Genomic DNA, 18972 nt, shown 5'->3' with positions numbered 1-18972 from the left:
GCCTCAAAGAAAATTTTTTTTTTTTTTTTACATAGTGAAAACCTAACATGACACTTTCTCGTACCAGGCAGGTGACAGGACCACCCTGTTACATCCAGAGGACAATGGGGGTTGCTGCTATTTCTCATGAGGCAAATACTGATCCCTCAACAGGACATCCTGCAGCATTTCCTTCCGGTTTTATGCTGAGCTTTTAAAAGGAAGGTGCTGGAAAGGGCCACCCAGTGAGTGACTATGCTGACAACCTAGGACAGGGTGTCTGTGTTTGTGGGCAGCTTCCCTTTTCTTCACACCCAAAGCTCAGTGACTGAGGACCACAGCAATGCTGACATGTCCCTGAGGAAGATGTGCCGGACCCTCCACCCCAGCCCAGACCTGCTTCCCTGCCCATCTCCCCAAGGGAACCATGAGCTGGAGGTGGCCAAACACTACGTGGGTCTCCATCCCGAATGAATCTCGTTGAACAAGTAGCCCCATAAAGGCTCAATAAAAACCTGTTAAGGACTGTGGGGTCGGGCTGAGGTGAGTGGCCCTTCAAGTGCCACCAGCCCAGGTATGCTGGGCAAAGCCTCACTGATGCTAGGGAGCAGACAGAGTCAATCCAGCCAGCCCTCTCTCCTTCAAGAGCTGCTGAACAAAATGGTGCTGCTTCTTTTTCAACAAAAACTAACATTTAGTGAGCACTTACTTTATGTCCCACTCTATCAAACACCATTAGTGGCTCTATCCTAAAACTTAAGGAAGATGGAAACATTAGGCTTATTTTGGAGCCAAGGAAGTGGCCTGAGCCTGCCAGCCTGGTGAAGAAGCCCTAACATCGCGTAGCGCTTTCCAATGTGCGAAGCATACCGCACCCCCCCTTCTTGTTGCACATGAGCCTCATGCCTCTCCAAGGAAGGATGAGGACAATCATCCCCGTTTCCCACATGAGGAAACTATGCTGCAGGAAGGAAAAGTCACTTACTTGGGGACCAATGATGTCAATAAAAAGAAAGAGCCAGGACCAAACTGTGGGCCTCCTAACTTGTGTTTGGGCCCGTCTCATCCATTCCACTGCTCCTTCCCAAATCCCAAAGGCAGGACGGCATTCACAGGAGCTCCCTTCATTTCAGAGCCACCCTGGTCTCAGCAACCTGGGCTGGGGCCAGGGACTGAAGAGGGTTGGTGTGGCAGAGTCAGGAGGGGGCAGCGAAGGGCACCTCGTGCTCAACCACGGCCTGTCCTGGTCCTGGGGCCAAGTCCCGATAAAGCAGAGTGGGTGTGAGAACCCGGTGATCTCCCCCCCGGGCTCTCCACGAATCCCAAGGGCAGCAGTAGCGGGAAGTAACAGAGAAATCGTGAAGCAGCTGCTCAGAAAACGGAGAAAATTGGTGTATCCACCAGATCAGGGATTCCTGCCCCAGATTCACATGTGTCTGTACATCCACCACGTGCCCGTCTGACAGGTGTGGTTTCTTTTAGAGATGAATCTACCGCCTTTATTAGAGTCTTCAAATGAGTCCATCACCATGAAACGGTTAGGAACCATCACACCACACCATGGGCTGCTGGAGGGCAGTACAGTTCCCAGACACGGCCACAGAGCCTGGCCCAGGGCCGGATACAAAGTAGGCACTCAATAAAATGAGGAACGACTCAATGGCGGTGTCTGCTGACAATGGAAACTCCTGTCTACCGAGCACCTAGTGAGAGCCAACGCTCGGCGCTGGGCTGCTCGTACGCAGGACCCATGTGGCGCTACCGCGTTTCCCATTTGGCAGAGAAGAAAACTGACCTGTGGTTTCGGTCATTAGCAGCCTGCCTAAGCTGCACCCCTGGGGAGAAGTAGGACCAGGACTCAAAGCAGAATGGCTACAGAAAGCCCTAAGGACATGGTGAAACCTTCCCATTCCTGGGCTTGCTCACAGTTCTGCCTACGTGGGGCTATGCTTCATCAGGGACGGAGCCCTGACACCTGATTATCTAGCGGATCCATGCCCCACCACTGCCAGGTCTTGATGAGACTTGCTCCTCAAGTGTGGTCAGTACACAGGCAGCATCAGCATCCCTGGGGACCCGGTTAGACATGCAAGGTCTCACCCACACGCATTAAATCCGAATCTCTGGAGCTGTGGCCTGCGAATCCGGGTTTTGGACCAGGTCTCCAGGAGACTCTGCTGGCTGCTCTCACCCCCTTCCAGGCACTGCTGGTCTGGAGGCTCTCACCCAGGTCCATCACATGCCCCTGATTGGCATCCAGGCTGGCCACCCGACAGGAAAAGAACCTGCCCACATTTCCTAACCCTGACTTATCACATCCCAGGAGAAGGATTAGAAGCAACAGAAAGGGGACTTCTTCAGCAAGGCCTGCCACAAACGCTCCACCTAAGGCATAACTCTTTGTTCTTTTTATTCAGAGGACCCTGTTCTTACCCATCAAGGCACTGATCACAGCTGCCCAGGGCCCGTGTATAAGTTGGGGTCACTGGTGTGGGGTGCCTCGTCCGCCCCACAGGCTGCAGGGAGGAGGCAGGATGGTGCCTGCTCTCACCATCCTTACGGCCCAGGAACAGAGTCCCCAGCACATCAGAGGAAATCATCAGACTGTGCTGCTCACACATCAAAGGTGTTAGCGTGTTAAGAAATATTTGGCACCTACCTGAAAGGCTACTGAGTCGTTTTTGCTGTTCTGTGATAAAAGAAAAGATACACATCGTGAGATTTACACAGACACGGTAAGACCAGGAAGTCCTGCCAGAACTCGTGAGCGTCCCCAAACTGGCGTCCTGACTGTCCCCTGGGCTGAGATGCCAGACCGTGGCGTGGCCACCACACCCAGCCCAATGCTGGGGCATTACTTCCGTTGTCCAGGTGTGGTGTCTCCAAGCCCCCACTCCTACGTCTGCACCAAGATTCAGGGAACGGTCACTGTTTCCTGGTTGTTTCCGTCTGGTTTCAAGGTGATCGGATCATGGAAGGAGATCCTCCCAACTCCCCTGGTTTCAAGGGACCAGGACGTTATCACGACCCCAGTCTCAGTAACGTTCTGAGGGAAACAGAACCGTGATCGTAACCATGGCAGCTACCCCCTCCCGAGAGCTCGGTCAAACACCAGACATTGTTTTAAGAGCTTTCGTATGTTAACACTTTAAATCTTTGCAACAACCCTAGCAGGTAGGGCAGGTGGGTTGAGACACCCCAGAGAAGCGGCACATACTACCCATGAACTGAACATCAGAGGAGGGCCTAGAACCTGGATCCCCAACTCCTAGTGTGGGCTGCCTTCCAACCCTGATCGTCAGGCCACCACTGTTCCCCAACACAGATGGTCTCTCGCTGCCTCACCCTCCTGGGCTCTCGTGGAGGGGAGCCCAAGATCTCCTTCTGAGAGTTCTGTGTGTACGTGCTTCAGGGTAAGCACAAAAATGACCTTTACCTTCCACGGCTGCTAAATATAAAGCAGCCGCATAGACAAAAATAGAGCACCGGCCAGCCCCTGGGTGCTGTCATCATCCCGCTTGGCTGCGGCCCTACCCTCCCTCCAGAATCCATGTGGGCAAGAAGGAAACAGAGCAGTGGGGGTGCTCACAGCCAGTGGAACAGCCTGCCCACTTCTGGATGCGGACGAAGTTCACACCAGAGGGACAACAGGAGCCCAGCCGAGCTCTAGGCTCAGCTCCGCCAGCAACTTGCTAGGGGATATGGACCAATCGCATAAACTCTGCCCTTAGTTTCCTCATCTGTCCAATCAAAGTGCCCACCAGACCGAGGGTTCCCAAACTCCAGTCTGCCAACCGGAGGCAAGGGCTTCCTCATCAGGCAGGCAACAGCAAACTTATTCAACTTAAAAGGCTATGTTGTTCCTCCTTCTGGGATCTGAAATGGCCTTTCACAGAATGACATGTGATATGGATAAGAGCAGTTGTTTTTCAGGGGTGTTATTTACTATAGTTGAAAATCAGCAACCCTAAGGATAGTCCCCAGGCTGCTTCCTGTGACCATGAGTCCCAGAGTCTGGGAGCCACGGAGCTCTTAGTCTCCAGTGTGGTCTATGGACCGGAAGCACTGATGTGTCCTGCAAGTTGCTGAAAAAAAAAAAAAATGCAGAATCTCAGCCCTGCCTCAGAGCTCCTGAATCCAAATCTGCAAGTATGTACTCCCAAGACCGTGCACACTGAAGACTGAGAAGCTCTGAGCTAGGGGGCCCAGGCACCTCTTCAGTCCTGAGTTTTCTAGTTCCAACACTTCTTCCAGACTGATCATAAGTGGGCTGCCCTCAGACATGCAGTCTAAATGCTGAGGAGAGGGGCGAGGAGCTGTGTGGTGCGTGCCAGGGCAGACGTACGAGGGAAGCCCCCTCGTGTGTCTACAGTTGGGGGCCTGGCTTGCAGGGAGAGGGTTACTGTCACACTGTGCCCTGGGGCCATCTAGGCAAGAAAAAAAAGGGAACCTTTTTTAGGATGACTAAACTAGAATTCCAGAAGTAGAGTAAAGTTATCATTCCCTCAGGAGATTTTGCAATAGTTAAGAAATTGTTTCTACGGGTACTTTCTATGAGCCCTGCTGCCAGGCTGGGTAAATTCCAAAGCGAGGCCAAAAACACATGACCTAAAGCCCACTGACACTTAGTGATCCAAAGCTAGGTGGCTAGGCGCCTCCATTTTCCTCCACTCGTCCTGCTCCGCCTCCTTAGGGAACATATGGTTTACTCTTTAGGAGAAGCTACTTTTAATTCCAAAAAACGAATGTACTTGTATCCTTTACTGAAGGATGTGTGATTCTGGCAGCACGATTCTGATCTTTAAACCCAAAGGGCAGAACTGCACAAAAGAGAAAGGCAAGAACCGAAAGCATTTGGGCAAATAAGAGGAATCCATTTGCCCAGAGAAGAAACAAAAAAGAACTATAGGCATTTCTGTGCCCAAAGATGTCTCACTGGGTGTCATGAGAGGAACTTGGTGGAAGCAGCTGACATCACACTTGGCATTTCCCAAAAACCAAGTTGCCTTGGGAATAAATCCCATTTTTAGAGAAACTGCCTTTCCTTTTGGGAACTAACTTGCTTCTGTTTGGATTTTTTTTTTTTTTTTTTTTAAAGATGAGTCACAAAGAAGTTCATAGAGAACCAAAATTTCACTTTGTCCTGCATTGTGGACACTGTCTGGGCAGAGAAAGCTATTGCCAGTAAGGGGTATGGCCCTTACAGAGTATGGGGTCTTATATAGTTTAGGGTTAGGGTTGGGAGCCTTGTCATCTTTGGAAGAACATAGATTCATGGAGGACGGTTAATATGGAGGCCATACATAATGAAAAAAAAATAAAATTACTCAAATAACTATTTAAGATTCAAGTGGGAAGATTTTTAAGTGAGAGGAAATGTTTCATTCATCTGTTTTACAAGTTAGAAGCAGGAAACAGAAAACTCCATTTAATATGGAAAACAATTAAAAATAGATTCCAGTTCCATTCTCATCCAAGTTAATGTGTGTGGGGGGTGGGGGGGCTGGGGGAACTATGCAGTAGGCGAGCAGCGAGTCAAGAAAAGGAGAGGTTTGGTGCCCAGCTTTTTTTGAAACTCAGACTAAAAAGCCCTTTCTGCTCTAGGAAACAGCTTGACAACTTTACACTTCACACTGAAAAGGATTTTTATGAAGGGAAAGTTTCTCTCTCCATTGAATTCCAACTAGTAAAACTTGGGACTTAGAATCATCTCCTGAAATTTTAAAGCAGAAGGGTCAACAGATACAACTATTACCTCAAAGCGCTTCTGCTTTACCTAAGATGCCCCTTCAGAGAAGGGGAAGAACCAACTAGAAGCAGTAAGAGAAACAACAGAAAACAAACATGGAAACCCTCAGCAGAGCTGTATGGGGCCACGTAGCGTAAGGGACAAACAGCCACGTGAGCCTCACGTCCCCAGAGGGTGCACCAAATGACAGCCCAGTGTGATAACTGCTGGCAAGAGTCAAGGCCAGTGAGTCATCAAGAGAAAGTCCAGTGCCTGCTTTAGAGGCCACAAAAACACGTTTGATATTTTATAAAGGTTTCCACCCGTTATGCTTTCTTTTTTTTTTATTTTGGTACTCAAAATTTTGCTTTTTAGAAAATTCATGATGTCAAAGAACCACATGACCGGGGCGCCTGGGTGGCTCAGTCGTTAAGCATCTGCCTTCGGCTCAGGTCGTGATCCCAGGGTCCTGGGATCAAGCCCTGCATCGGGCTCCCTGCTCCGCGGGAAGCCTGCTTCTCCATCTCCCACTCCCCCTGCTTGTGTTCCCTCTCTCGCGCTCTCTCTCTGTAAAATAAATAAATAAAATCTTGAAAAAAAAAAAAAAAAGAACCACATGACTTATTAAAAGAGGTATTATTGTATGTAGATTTTCCAGGCAAAGCTCTGATCTGAATGCTCATGATGAGGAGTTAAGATGCACAAACTTTTTCCCTTCTGTCTTTTCTTTCTTTTTGGTGCTACCATCTGAAGACAACTGTGACTGCCCCAGGCACGCAACACATGCTACACCAGCCTACTTACGCAGATATCCGACATCATTCCAAGTCAGGGGCCTGTCTCCCTGCTGTGGGTCATGGAAGTAAACGGGGGGCAGACGGCCTTGGGGAAGGATGGGGTTTGTGAAAATTTCTGCGGAATGGCAGAATTCTTGCCCCCGGAAGTCACAGAACAGCTCTGTTAATGCCAGTGAGCTGGGGGCGCTCTGCGAAGGTCCCTTACCTCGATTGTGTTGCAAGAGGACAATAGTAGGATTGACAATTGTCGTAGAGGGGTAGGCAGATGATGGCTTGCTAACTGGTGCAGAGATTTGGGGATCGGTTCCAAGGTGGGATGAAGAAACTTCATTTAGTAGAGGACCTGAATCCTGAAAAGTGAACACACATTGTAACCAACTGTAAGTACATGAAATCTAATGTTAATGCTTTTTAAAAAGAAGAAATTTACAGCTTTACAAGGACCTTAATTATAAAAAGAAATGTAATCAATGAGACATCACTAATTCCAGTTAGAAGTTTAATCTGGAAGGTTTAGTCTCTTTGTTGGTGTTAGTAAGGGTAGAGAGGGAAGGTGAGTGTTACTGGAAGTCTCAGCAATATCATTATTTTCACCTGGTAATAACTGTGGATCAATCCGGTTACTGAAAAAGGAAATTCAAAACAAAGTAGAACAACATGCAAGACTCATGCAATTCCAAATGTGATCCGAGAACGAGAGCTGGTTTAAGGGAAAAATCAGGAAAGTTTAGTACACTTGTCTAAAGAGACATGAGACAATGTGAGGACAAGAAGCCATCGATGTAAGAGTAGGGAAAAATTAAGTACTGGTCCTCCTGGAAAGCCACTCTTGTTATTTGCATCACTCAACAAACTTACTAGCACTTGCTTCTGAGATTTGGATGTTATCCGGTTCTACCCTGACATTTTTTTTTTTTCAATCTAGTATTGAGTGACAAAGATCTCTGAAGTGGTAAAGACTTATAAAAATCCTGACTTCAAAAACCTGAGGTTTCAGCTATAAAATCCAACAGAATCATTACTATTAAAATTACAATTTGCACGATGGGAATGATGGCAGTCTTTTTTAAAGACAGGAAAATAAGACCTCAATATGTAGTAAGGATACCTACACAGTTTCTTCTATCACACCTGTTTACAAAATTTCTATTTTGGAATTTACAGACCTCCAGCTGGAATGTCATTCTTAAGGAGTTTGAAAGGCAAGACTTTGATCATTACTCTCCAGATGCAAGTATGGCTCAAAGCAATTAGTATGCTCCAGAGATCAGCTTCTAAGCACCTGTAGGACAAAAGCCATGCCTCCCTTCCTCTTTTTTGACCCCTGCACCTAGCACAACACCCTGCAGACAGCAGGTGCTCGGTAAATAAACACCACCTGAATGACTGGAGCCATCTCTTTGCAAAGAGACCAGGGACAGCTCCCGACACACAGTAGGGGCTTCAGTCTAATTCTGAAAAGTGCCCTAATGTTGCAGCTGCTAGTTATGAGCAACAGCTCAATTTAGTGAATAAAAGCTTTCCCGAGACTCAAGAGGCATAACATGATCTTGTTCAAAAGTGCTTCCTCTCCATTTTTTCATTTGTAAAGTAGAAAAAAATTACACTTGTCTTAATTTACTTCCTAAGTGATTTAATAAAGATAAATGATATATCCGTGAAAACTCTGCCATAATGCATCCAAGAAACACACACACACACACACAAAATCAGGCATGTGGCTCCTAAGGTATAAATGCTTATTGTGGTATCTGGATGGATCATGTGAACATGAAACATTCCACAAAATTTTATTCTGTGGCACAAGTCTTATTTCTGGAACATCACAAAAATGGCTCTTGACTAAAGAACCTGGATCAATTCACATGAATTTTCTTTTCCCCTCTTATTCTCAAATAGCTACAGATGGAGCAAATCTCAACTTGTGGCTTGGCCACCATCCCCAGGGGCTCCTGCTCTTCTTGACAGTTCTCACTGAGTGGAGGATCCCAAGCAGTTCCCCTTTTCACCTTACTGTTACCTGGGACCAAACCAGAAGTTACCAGGCCAGCTGAGGACTCCCCCAGAAGTCTATACCAGGCTGATCAGTCAGGTTTGAGAAACTGAGGACACTGTCCTAACTAGCCTGTTCTGGATCACCTGTAACAAAACTCGATATGCAAATCTAGATCTATACAGATGATAAATTTTAGAATATACAACAAAACTACTCACGATTGTATACTAGGGCACTAAAAATTCTCGCTTTATATACTGCTCTAGAGAAATACTCTGTGCCAAAGGGAAGAATATCTATACCACCCTCCAAAACAAGAACAGCTTCTCAATTCATCTACAAGCTGGGTTGGAGGGAGGGGAGTGCATTAGAAACAATCTAGCAATTTCCTCCAATGTGATTGAGTTGCAAAGGATATCCAAAGCCCCTGGGCCATGTTTGCCTGCGTCCTGACCTAACTGCATTGTGTTGCATCTAGAGATTTGCAAAGAGGACCCAGACCAGAATGAAGCCATCCCCAGCTCTGGTGTGCCTGGTATCTGGCTATAAGTTCTCCTACAAGCCAAAAAGAAGTTTCCCTGCCCTGCTTTTTGCATGACTGGCTTCAGTTTAATGAACCCTTAGAGCCAGTTTTGTAGGCACACACCTTTACACAAAGGGGTGTTACTGAACATTTAGCTGCATCAGCCAATTACATGACCCACTGTATCTTGAAATGTGGTCCAAGGCCCCTCAGCATCAGAATCCCCAGGATGTGTGTTACCAGGTCAGAGCTCCAGGCCCCTCTGCAGATCCACTCAATCAGGACTCTGAAGTATAACCTGGAGTTGACAACTTAAATGAGCTTTTTTGCCTCTCAGATAATCAATCCCATGTACACTAAGCTTGAGAGCCAATATGGTACCTAAGAAAAACCCTGAGAGCAAGGCCTGCGCCTTGTTCATAACCGTACCTACAGAATGTAGCAGAATGCCTGGAATATGGTAGGAGCTCATTAATTGCTAATTAGCAAATAACTTAATTTTTGAGCGACTCTGGCCCCCATTCGCGACAACGTAGCAAACAGTTATTGAGCGCTCTCTCCATCGGAAGTGCTATCCTAGGAACTTGAACATACTCGGTCCCCCTGCACCCCACAGGCCTATGGAGCAGATCCATGCATTCCCATTCTACAATTCACTCTGAGGTTCTCAGATCCTCTCGATTCCCAGGGCTCCTGAGGAGAAGAAAGACTGGGTACCCTGATTTAGCTTTTCCTCTAAAGCACGTGGACTCTCCCACCTACAATGAGGACTCATTCCTCACGGGATGGGACCTGAGGTGTCAGGGCCCTTGACCTTCACGCGACCCCTGGAGCAACATTTTGCCACAAAGGCCCCTGGGAGCCACTAGTCAGGGGCCCTAGCAATTCTCTGCCTTTGGAGAAAACAGTCCTAACATCTGTGCAGGGCTTTTAGATCCATTTACTCAATTAAACTCAACTCCCTCATTTTTTTTTTTTTTAAACTACGCTCTGCCATCCGTGTACATAAAAGAGTTTACTTGCTAACTCAACAAAAGAGGGAATCTCTTCCTCCCCTGGAGGCTCACTGCTCCCTGGTGGAGAGAATGCCGTTGGCTTTCCCACACGGCTCTTCAGCTTTCCTCGGCTCTCAACACCGCATCTGCTTGGCCTCTCAAGAGCATCACGAGCCAAAGGAAAGGCCACGGAGGTTCTCGGAGGGAAAATGGAGTTCTTTCAGCAAGATGTGCATTCCGAACAGGACAGACAGGAAGAGGGACGTGAGGGGCTCGTGAGCAGCTGTAGGAGACCACACACACACACGCGCAGGAGGCATGCACTCTGGGGGAAGCAAACAGGGTCCGGTGACCACACGAGCACAGTGGCAGCGGACACGTCCCTCACGACTTAGTACTTCAGTGAGAAAGGGGTTTTTCACTGCCAGGAGCAGACATTCAGGAAAGCCGTGAGGAGGGGATTCCAGAAGCTTACGGTACTTGAAACAGCTCCCGTGAGGTCAGGCTCCGAGGCTCTGTGGAGGCCCTCTGGGACCGGAGGGACCAGCGGAGGAGGTGGTGAGAAGGATGGTGGTGTCTGGCTAACGGGGGGGTGGGGGCCAGGAGCGCTGGCTGGCTGGCTGTGGTGGGACCGCCTCTGCAGACGAGGGGGAATGAAATCATCTAGAGTCGGGAAGGTCAGAGGTGAGCCGGCAGGGGCGGTCGCCGGGCCTGGGGGGCCAAGAGGCCCCAGAGATGCTGGAGGTCTGGCTGTGCCTTCTTGCCCTCTGTTGGTATTAACCAGGTAGAGAGGGACAACTATTATCTCAGGCTGGGCTGAACTGGAGAAAGTGGCATCCTGTAGGAAATAAGGGGGTCGTTACGTAAAGGGGCACGGCAGGGAAGAAGGAATTCCATATTTAAACAGTTGAGACTGGACATGCAGTGATGTACTCTGGGAACTATTTAATCGGTGCCCATTCCTCAGAGTACATGAGACAGTCAGTGCTAGCCAGCTGGCCTCCTGACACTCCATGACACAGAGGGAACCCCATCCAAGTTGACTTTCCATCCATCTATTTTTGAATCCTTTTAACACTTTAGAGAGAGAGAAAGAGAACAGCAGAACAGGCAGACAGGCTGTGTTTAGCCCCCCAACTGCTTGCAGAGCCTGAAAGCTTGGGAGCAAACACGGTTTCTTTGGCCCCTTGTGATAAAATATCGACACCCCGTATCTCAGCCTATTAGTCTACGGATCCCACACTGCGGCATACTTACATACTACCAGGGAAGAGAGAGGGGGACAAAGAGGGCTGTGCCAAGGTGTTTAGAGAGCAGAATTCGGGACTCAGGCTGCGGCAATGTTGACAAGGAGAGGGAGGAGAGGCTGCTCAGAAAACAAGTGAGCTGCCTCCACGAGTTTGGAGAGCGACGGTGTAGAAGACACATAAACATTCCTCATTCCTTGCCTTGGCTGGATAACACGGCTGCAAAAGGTAAGGTTCTTTTCTCTTCCGGTTTTCGGGAGCAGAGGAAAGCTGGGGGCCTAACACAGGTGGTCTCGCCGCGTCTGGGAACGGAGGCCGAGCGCACAGGGAAGGGCTCGCACCCCGGTTAGCGGCAGCTTTACGGATGTCAAAGAAGAGCTGGGGAGGGTCAGGAGGAGCAGAGGGTGGTGTCCCTGTGCCGGCTGTGAGGGACACAATGCTGGGTGCGCGAGCGCCTGCAGCTTCCAAGGGAGTGCCCGTGGCTGGGTCATGCGCAACGCGAGAGGCGTCTTCCACTGCCCCCCGGCAGATGTTATTGGATAAACAAGGGACGTATAAGCTGCTGACCTTTTTATTCCCATCTGCCTCATGACGTGGGTTAGAGCTCACATTCTCACTGTAAACCGTCCTGGTGGCCGCATGGTGCTGCTGGGGCTGGGAGGAAGCACCGGGAAACATGGAACCTGGAAGCGAGGGCCCCGGGCGCGGCACACCTTTGGGGACGAGCTGGGGTCGTGAGGGCCTCTGCTGGCTGGGGGTGCTGGGGGGCGCGTAAGGCTTTGGTGAGCTCAGGTAGAGGGAGTCCTTGGAGGTACTGTGGACGGTGGGATGCTGCCATGCAAAGCGGTCTTTAGGGAGAGGAGGCCGAGGGGGAGAGAGAACCTTGAGCATTATTTTCAAGAGACAGCATGAAAATGGGGAAAAAAGAAAGAGGAGGGAAATGGAAAGAAGGACCACCATTAGAAATAACACCATAACATGATCTGAAGAAAAACAATTCTTGACATATTTTTAAGCAAACCCTGAGCTTAGCACTCCTCTAGGTCCCGACACTTCTCCTGCGGGTGAAGCCAAGGGCTGAATCGTACTCACCTGGAGTGGCAGGCCTGACTCACATCTCAGCCCAGGAGAGGTCGTGGGCTAAGTCAGTCTGACAGCGATCCTTGGCTGACCTGCACCCTTTGTTAGCCCTCCTGACTGACAGGTACCCAAGGACTCAAGGCTGGGGCAAGAGGCCCCAGAGCCCCCTCAGTTTTCTCACTTTTTCCTCAAAGATTTCTCTCTCCATGCCCTTCGTGCTAAAAGTTTAAGTTCACTGGAACGCTTGAATGTCTTTCATTCTCTTCCCTTAGGAAACAGAGAATTGGAAGAATCATCCTTATTTGTGTTCACAGGAGACAGATGTCTTAATTGAATCACTGAGATTTAGCACTCAATTCCATAAGCATAACAAATTAAAGCTTACCAAGAAGAGAATGCTAAGGATTTAGAATCCACCTGTGCTCTTTTCTCAGAGGAAGCAATCTGATGGAACTAATTATTAGGAGGAAGACAGGCATGAGATTAAAAGCACGTAGTCTCCCGTTCCGATGCACAGAGAACAAAGGGACCAGGCCACGAAGCACTTGATTTGCCTACCGAATTGGACTGTGCCTGGTTCATCCAATTCCAGCCCCTTCCTCAGACAATCCCACAGTGGGGTGACCAGCCTCACACTCCTGGCTTAAGTAAGCCCAAAGCTCTGGTTCCAGGCTGAGAGTTAGGAAGCTGTAGGTCACATCTCATTCCCTCCACACAGCTCCCAGCTCCTCCGTGGGTCTCAGTGGGGCAGAGGAAACGGGGTAAATCTCCAGAATGATCCTCATTTCAATGAGAACCATCTGTCAATCATGGCTCAACTAGAAATTAGACCAGAAAATGAGAAGTTTCTTTTCCTAGTGTTATGGATTAAATGTGCATGTCCCCCCAAAGTTCATATATTGAACTCCTGGCCCCAAGTGATGGTGTCTGGAGGTGGAGCCTGTAGGAGATAATTAGGGTGAGATGGGGTTATGAAGGTGGGGCCCCCATGATGGGGCCTTAGTGTCCTTAGAAGAAGAGAGACCAGAGCTCACTCCACCAGGTGAGGACACAGTGAGAAGGCGGTTGTCTACATGCCTGGAAGAGCACCCTAACTAGGAACCAAATCAACTAGTACCTTGACTTTGGACTTCCCAGCCTCCAGAACTGGAGAAATAAATGTCTGTTGTTTAAGACACCTGCTTGTGGTATTTTGTTATAGCAGCCTAAGCTAAGACAACTAGATTTTCCTCACTGCTTCCTATCTTTAAAGATAGCCCAGTACTGGGGCGCCTGGGTGGCTCAGTTGTTAAGCGTCTGCCTTCGGCTCAGGTCATGATCCCAGGGATCATGGAGCCCCACATTGGGCTCCCTGCTCCGCGGGAAGCCTGCTTCTCCCTCTCCCACTCCCCCTGCTTGTGTTCCCTCTCTCGCTGTGTCTCTCTCTGTCAGATAAATAAATAAAATCTTAAAAAAAAAAAAAAAAGATAGCCCAGTACTAGAGGAAAACCAGAATGTTCTCTAAACGGCACAGGTCACGTGTATTACGAGTTTGGTCACTACCTGGTAAATGGGTTATAACCAAAAACTGGGAGAGTGCAAGGGTGTGGGTCTGTTTGGGGGTTTTTATTTTATTTTTTGTGGACTGCAGGTAGAAAGGGGAAGGGTGAATAGGTGAGAAATCAAGTTTTTTGAGTGTGGATTAGAGTATCAGCCCCAGAAACAGTAAGCAACCCATCCCATAACAAACTCAGTTTTCAAGCTACAAATAACCCAGATCGAGAAGAAATGATCTGGATACCCTAGGTTAACTCGATGCCTATCCTTCCCACAGGGTGTCCATGACAGTGCCAGCAGAATGAGGCCATGTGCACCAGCCAAAAACACAAACCGAACGTCCTCTCTTCAGTAGTTAGCAGGAGGAAAACCCTCCAGCTGGGACTTACTTGGTTTCCGTGAACTTACACTGGAGGTTGGGGCATGTCTCAGACTGAACAATGCTCTCTAGAAACAAAACACTCGAACTAGCACGCAGCAAAGGGACTACAGGCTAGGCTGAGTGAGAGTTGTCAGGGAGGTAAGCAAAAGACAATTCTGAATTTGGCTCAGATTTATTTACTTTTACTTTGAGCTCGAGTGTCCCACGTGTGATTCCTTCTTGTCCAAAGATAGAAATCTGTTTCAATGAGTTTTTAACTTAATTTGGTTATGGCCATAAAAGGTGCCAGGGCTGCATTTCATCAGGCACAAGCCTTCCGGGGGCTTTGACCCTGTAGAGAGGACGCTTCCCTAGAGTGTTGACAATGCACTCAGAGCCAAAGGCCTTCCTGTCCTCAAGAAGGAGGGGGATAGGCACCGTCACTTTATAAGGAACTACTTTCTGATTTATTGTAAACACTGTAGGAACTAAACAGGCCGTTTCCATTCCTGCCTAGCTGGCTACTAATGAAATCCCATTTATCTTTGTAGAAGGTGGGGACAGGGAAGAAATGGGGCTGCTTGAAGAATCGGATATGTTCCTAGTTGATATAGTTCCAGAAACTACCAATCTCTGCCTCCACTGGTGACCACACGATGATGCTGTCAGAGAGAAGGAAGCCCTGGTTCCCCGTTCCTGGAGGGGAGGAGAGAGGGACAGCAGGTCCAGGCTAGCAGGAGGGAAGGCAGCAAATGGAAGCACCAGGAGACAGGACTGCCCTCTGGCCCCTGGGTCTCCTGGACCCCAATTCATTCCTTATAAGGAGATGCGAGGCCTGTGGGACTCTAAGAACTGTCTTCATCTGAAGCCGAGCCAAGGCAGTCACCAGCCCAGCCCACCTGCTTCTGTCTGAGCCAGTGTATACTTACAGCTCTGGCAATGGCTTTAGGGACAAGAAGCCATTTTTGCATTCAGAAAACAAATCCAAGAAATAACGTATGACCTAAAGTTCTTGAAAGTTGGGTGGCCAATTTTACACTGAATATACAGAATAAAATCTCTGTATCACCAATCTGCCAGGTTCCCTTGAAGACACCCCAGTAAAAAAAAAAATTCTTGGATAGTGACAGACAAAAAAATACACGGTTTGTAGGGGCGCCTGGGTGGCTCAATCAGTTGAGCGTCCAACTCTTGATTTCAGCTCAGGTTGTGATCTCAGGGTCATGAGATCGAGCCCCACATCTGGCTCCGCACTCAGTGGGGAGTCTGCTTGATGATTCTCTCCCTCTGCCCACCACCCCCCACTCTCTCTCTCTCTAAAATAAATCTAAAAAAGAAAATACACTATTTATAGGCAATACTACAGGATGTTCACCCTATGATAAGGCTCACCCTTATAAACCCCTTGAACGCAATGTTTAACATCATGATCTGAACACAATGAATGCTCAATGAAGCTGTAGTAAATAAATTATTTAAGAGGAATTTTTATATATTCACATGCTTTTAAAATGATCTCTTTAGAAGAGCTGTCTAAGAAGCTAAAAGGAACCTTTGGGCTAAGGCACTGATAGGGGAGGAGGATGTCCTTCCAAATTTGCCTTGGATTAATTAGCACCATTTCCTAACCCGGACAGGTGCCAATGGTATCCAATTCCTGCGACCGCAGAGACAGGAGCCTGGCGGCAGCAACTAACACACCAATAAAGGTCTGGGAAGCGGAACGGCGATGGCAAGTCATTTACTGCACGGCTGGGGCCCATGAGGGCCTCAGGAGGCCGGGCACACTTGTGGCTGGGCCTAGGGGAGACAAGCACGGCAGGGGCGGGAGGGCTTAGTGGGGCTGTGCAGAGACACCTCGAAGCCCAGAAAGACAGGGTCTGCAGGGAGGAAGGAAGACGTCATCTCTGACTCAGTTGCCTTTCAGAGGCGGGTGCAATTCTATGCCCTCAGGAGCAGGAGCAAGGGGATCACTGGAGAAGTGGGGTGGGAACCAGGGTGGCGTTCGGAATCCCCAGGCCCCTGTGAGGTCTTGGAGCACCTTCGCAGAAGACAGGCCCAGGGAAGTGGACCACACAAGGAACACGGTCCCGCCACATTTTTTTGAGCAGCACAGCTTGCTTTAAAAGAAAGTACTGCTCCGTTCCATGGATGTTACTCCTATGTAAAAAAACCCACTCTTCATGTATCTCCTGAGTTAAAACAGGGGCTATTCTTTCATCAAAATGGCAGAGTAGCCACAGGGAGAGGAAGGAAGAACGATCAGGAAAACAACTTAGGGGAAAGACTTGAGCAAAATTATCCCTCCTCCAAGCTGTCCAACCTCAGGGGTTGCTGTGGGCTGCTGGATTCGGGGCCGGCCACAGCTACCTGAGCGTCATCTGTAAGGCTAGAGTTGCTGGAACTCTTACAGCAAATTAACGGAATAAACACGAGAGTGTACTCTTGACTACCCTATTCCAGAGTATTTAACACAACAGGCTCACACCTCCCCCCTCCACCGCTTACTCAGGGCTAAACAGAGTCCCTCCTTCAGAACATTTCCACGTGTGTTTCAGACCTAGAAAACACTGGGCTTAAATTTCCTATTCCCTGGTATGGGCCATCCTCATCCATGCCTCTGCGACCCTTGATCCCCAACTTTTCACTCACTCTGGTCCTCGCAGGGCTTTTCCCGAGTTGGCCAAAAGCGCGACTCAGAACCTAGTCCATTATCCAGCCAGGCAAGCAGGAGGTCACAAGTGTAGACTCAGAAGAGGTGCCGCTCACCAGTCCCCACCCCACCCCCAGCACACGCCTACCTGGGGCTTGTCGGCAGGAAGGTTGGGATGCACGCTTCTGTAGCCCTTGGCAGCAAGTGAGGAGGGCTGGGCGTTTCCATTGGCATCAGCACTGGAAGAAATCCTCCACTCATCTGAGAGATGGGGGAAAAAAAAGAAAGCAAGCCCTCACTCAGAGGGAACACTCCCTGGTTCCCCTCTAACCGAAGTCCCTGGTGGAAGGCGGGGGCAGAAAGAATGCAAGAGCAGTCCTACCTGCTGAGGGAGTCTCTGAGTCCAGAACTACGTGCGGTGCAGAAAGGATGAAAACAAGAAGAAAAAGGGACAAACAGAAATGGTTACACTTGGAGGAAATAAGCATGTACTGCAGAGAAAGAAGAAAATCCAGCACCCCGTTGCCGGACACAAAATGCCCTCAGTCACGATGGCCTAATTACCATAGGAACCCACTCTAAACCACGATGTGCTCACAGGCACTGACCTTTGAAAACACAAGGCTCACATTCACAGTAATGAAGAAACAATTGTTCCTTGACATTCTTATTTTACGGACAAAAAGGCAACAGAACTCTCCCCTGCCGGGTCCCCAGTAACTCCCATTCCCCTTCTCCAACCCTGATGTGGGCTGGGAATGACCTCTCCTCATTAGCAGGCTGGGCTAATGAACAGACACGGGAGAGGGAGAAGTAGATAAGCACTTTTTCTGTGGCGACGGGCGACTGGCGCTGGGCTAGGGGGAGAGCATGATTTAAGCCCAGAGGTATCTGCTGTGATAAGGACTTCTTTTTTCTCCCTGCCTGCTTCTCTTCTTTCCATTTAAATGAGCCACATAAACAACTCAAAATTGAATCACCCTGAGTTTTCATCACGCTACAAGGCACCCTTGTCTCCCTTTAGCTGGCTACCACCCTGCCCTCCCAGCCATGCCCAGCACATCTCAGAGGCCCTGAACCCCTCCTAACGTGAGCCCCCTAGCACCAAGAGGCCGCAGAGCACACGGGCTACCGTGTGCTGGGAAAGCAGTTGGACCTCAGCTCAAGTCGTGGATCCACCACTGATGGGCTCTGTGACCCTGAGCAAGTTCCAAGCCCGTTTTCCCATCTGAAAAGTGGGGATAATGGAATGCCTGCTTCCCAAGTGTTGCTATAAGGATTAAATGACATAATGCATGACAAATGCTTAGCACGGTGCCTGCCAGAGCTCAGTCAATGTTTGCTATTTATCATCTTCCGCATCATCTCGTCTCTCCGCTCTATCCTCCACCTAGCCCAGAGCTCAGCACACTTTCTGCAAAGGGCCAGACAGTATTTTAGGGCCGTATGGTAGCAGTCGCAACCATTCAACCCTGCTGTCCTATAGCACAAAAGCAGCCACAGATAATATGTAAATGAATGAGTGTGGTGACACTGAAATTTGAATTTCATGTAATTTTCGTATGCATCTAATACCATTCCTCTTGTGATTTTCCTTTTATCCATTTTTTCCTAAAAACCATTCTTAGTTCATGGGCTGTACAAAAAATAGACATGGGCCAGATTTGGCCCACAGGCCGGTTTGCCAACTCCTGATCTAGCCAACCCCTTAACTTCCTTCTTCGTGCCCTACCTACTCTTACCTTACCTGAGATAGAGAGAGAGAGAGAGACTAACACAGCAGCTCTCACAGCCCCAACCCCATCTCCATGTGGATCCCTCCAGGACAAGAGTTGGGCTTTCCAGGTGGCAAGCTGAGATTTACCAATGTCACTGACCGCCAATCCAAGTGCCAGACACTGTTAGTCACTTCTGTACCTATTTCATATTTGATTTAGTCACACAACAGGTCTGCGGGGTAGGTGATCGCTCTACTTCATGGATGAGGAAACAGAGGCCAAGTGACTTGCCCAAAATCACACAGCCAGGAAACACAAAGTACTCAGCCTAGGTCTCCAGAATCCAGGGCAGCACTCTG

At 48.9% G+C, this 18972-nt stretch overlaps 1 protein-coding gene and 1 long non-coding RNA gene across 47 annotated transcripts in view; one reads left to right on the top strand and one right to left on the bottom strand.

The window, feature by feature from the left end:
• Positions 1-18972, bottom strand: part of SORBS1 (sorbin and SH3 domain containing 1) — a 223372-nt gene that overhangs the window by 81374 nt on the left and 123026 nt on the right. For 10 of the 46 annotated variants that reach the window (XM_081823760.1, XM_081823764.1, XM_081823766.1 and 7 more), the window contains 4 exons: positions 17278-17304; positions 17044-17156; positions 6710-6854; positions 2639-2668 (listed from right to left, as the gene is read on the bottom strand). In XM_081823760.1, coding sequence (XP_081679886.1) covers positions 2639-2668; positions 6710-6854; positions 17044-17156; positions 17278-17304 — 315 coding nt within the window. Of the gene's footprint in view, positions 1-2638; positions 2669-6709; positions 6855-10493; positions 10857-11466; positions 12148-17043; positions 17157-17277; positions 17305-18972 lie in introns of all 46 variants that reach the window. The other 36 variants (XM_081823750.1, XM_081823748.1, XM_081823753.1 and 33 more) reach the window with 6 other exon arrangements.
• Positions 10772-15966, top strand: LOC145722167 (uncharacterized). The gene is made up of 2 exons (XR_014146244.1): positions 10772-11493; positions 15880-15966. It is a non-coding gene; the product is annotated as an uncharacterized LOC145722167 (long non-coding RNA).

The sequence above is a fragment of the Leptonychotes weddellii genome, chromosome 6 (assembly GCF_054177405.1).
Source record: "Leptonychotes weddellii isolate Sample4059 chromosome 6, ASM5417740v2, whole genome shotgun sequence".
NCBI classification, from domain to species: Eukaryota; Metazoa; Chordata; class Mammalia; order Carnivora; family Phocidae; genus Leptonychotes; species Leptonychotes weddellii.
Note: the sequence above shows the minus strand (reverse complement) of the source record. Positions and strands in the feature narration are given on the sequence as shown.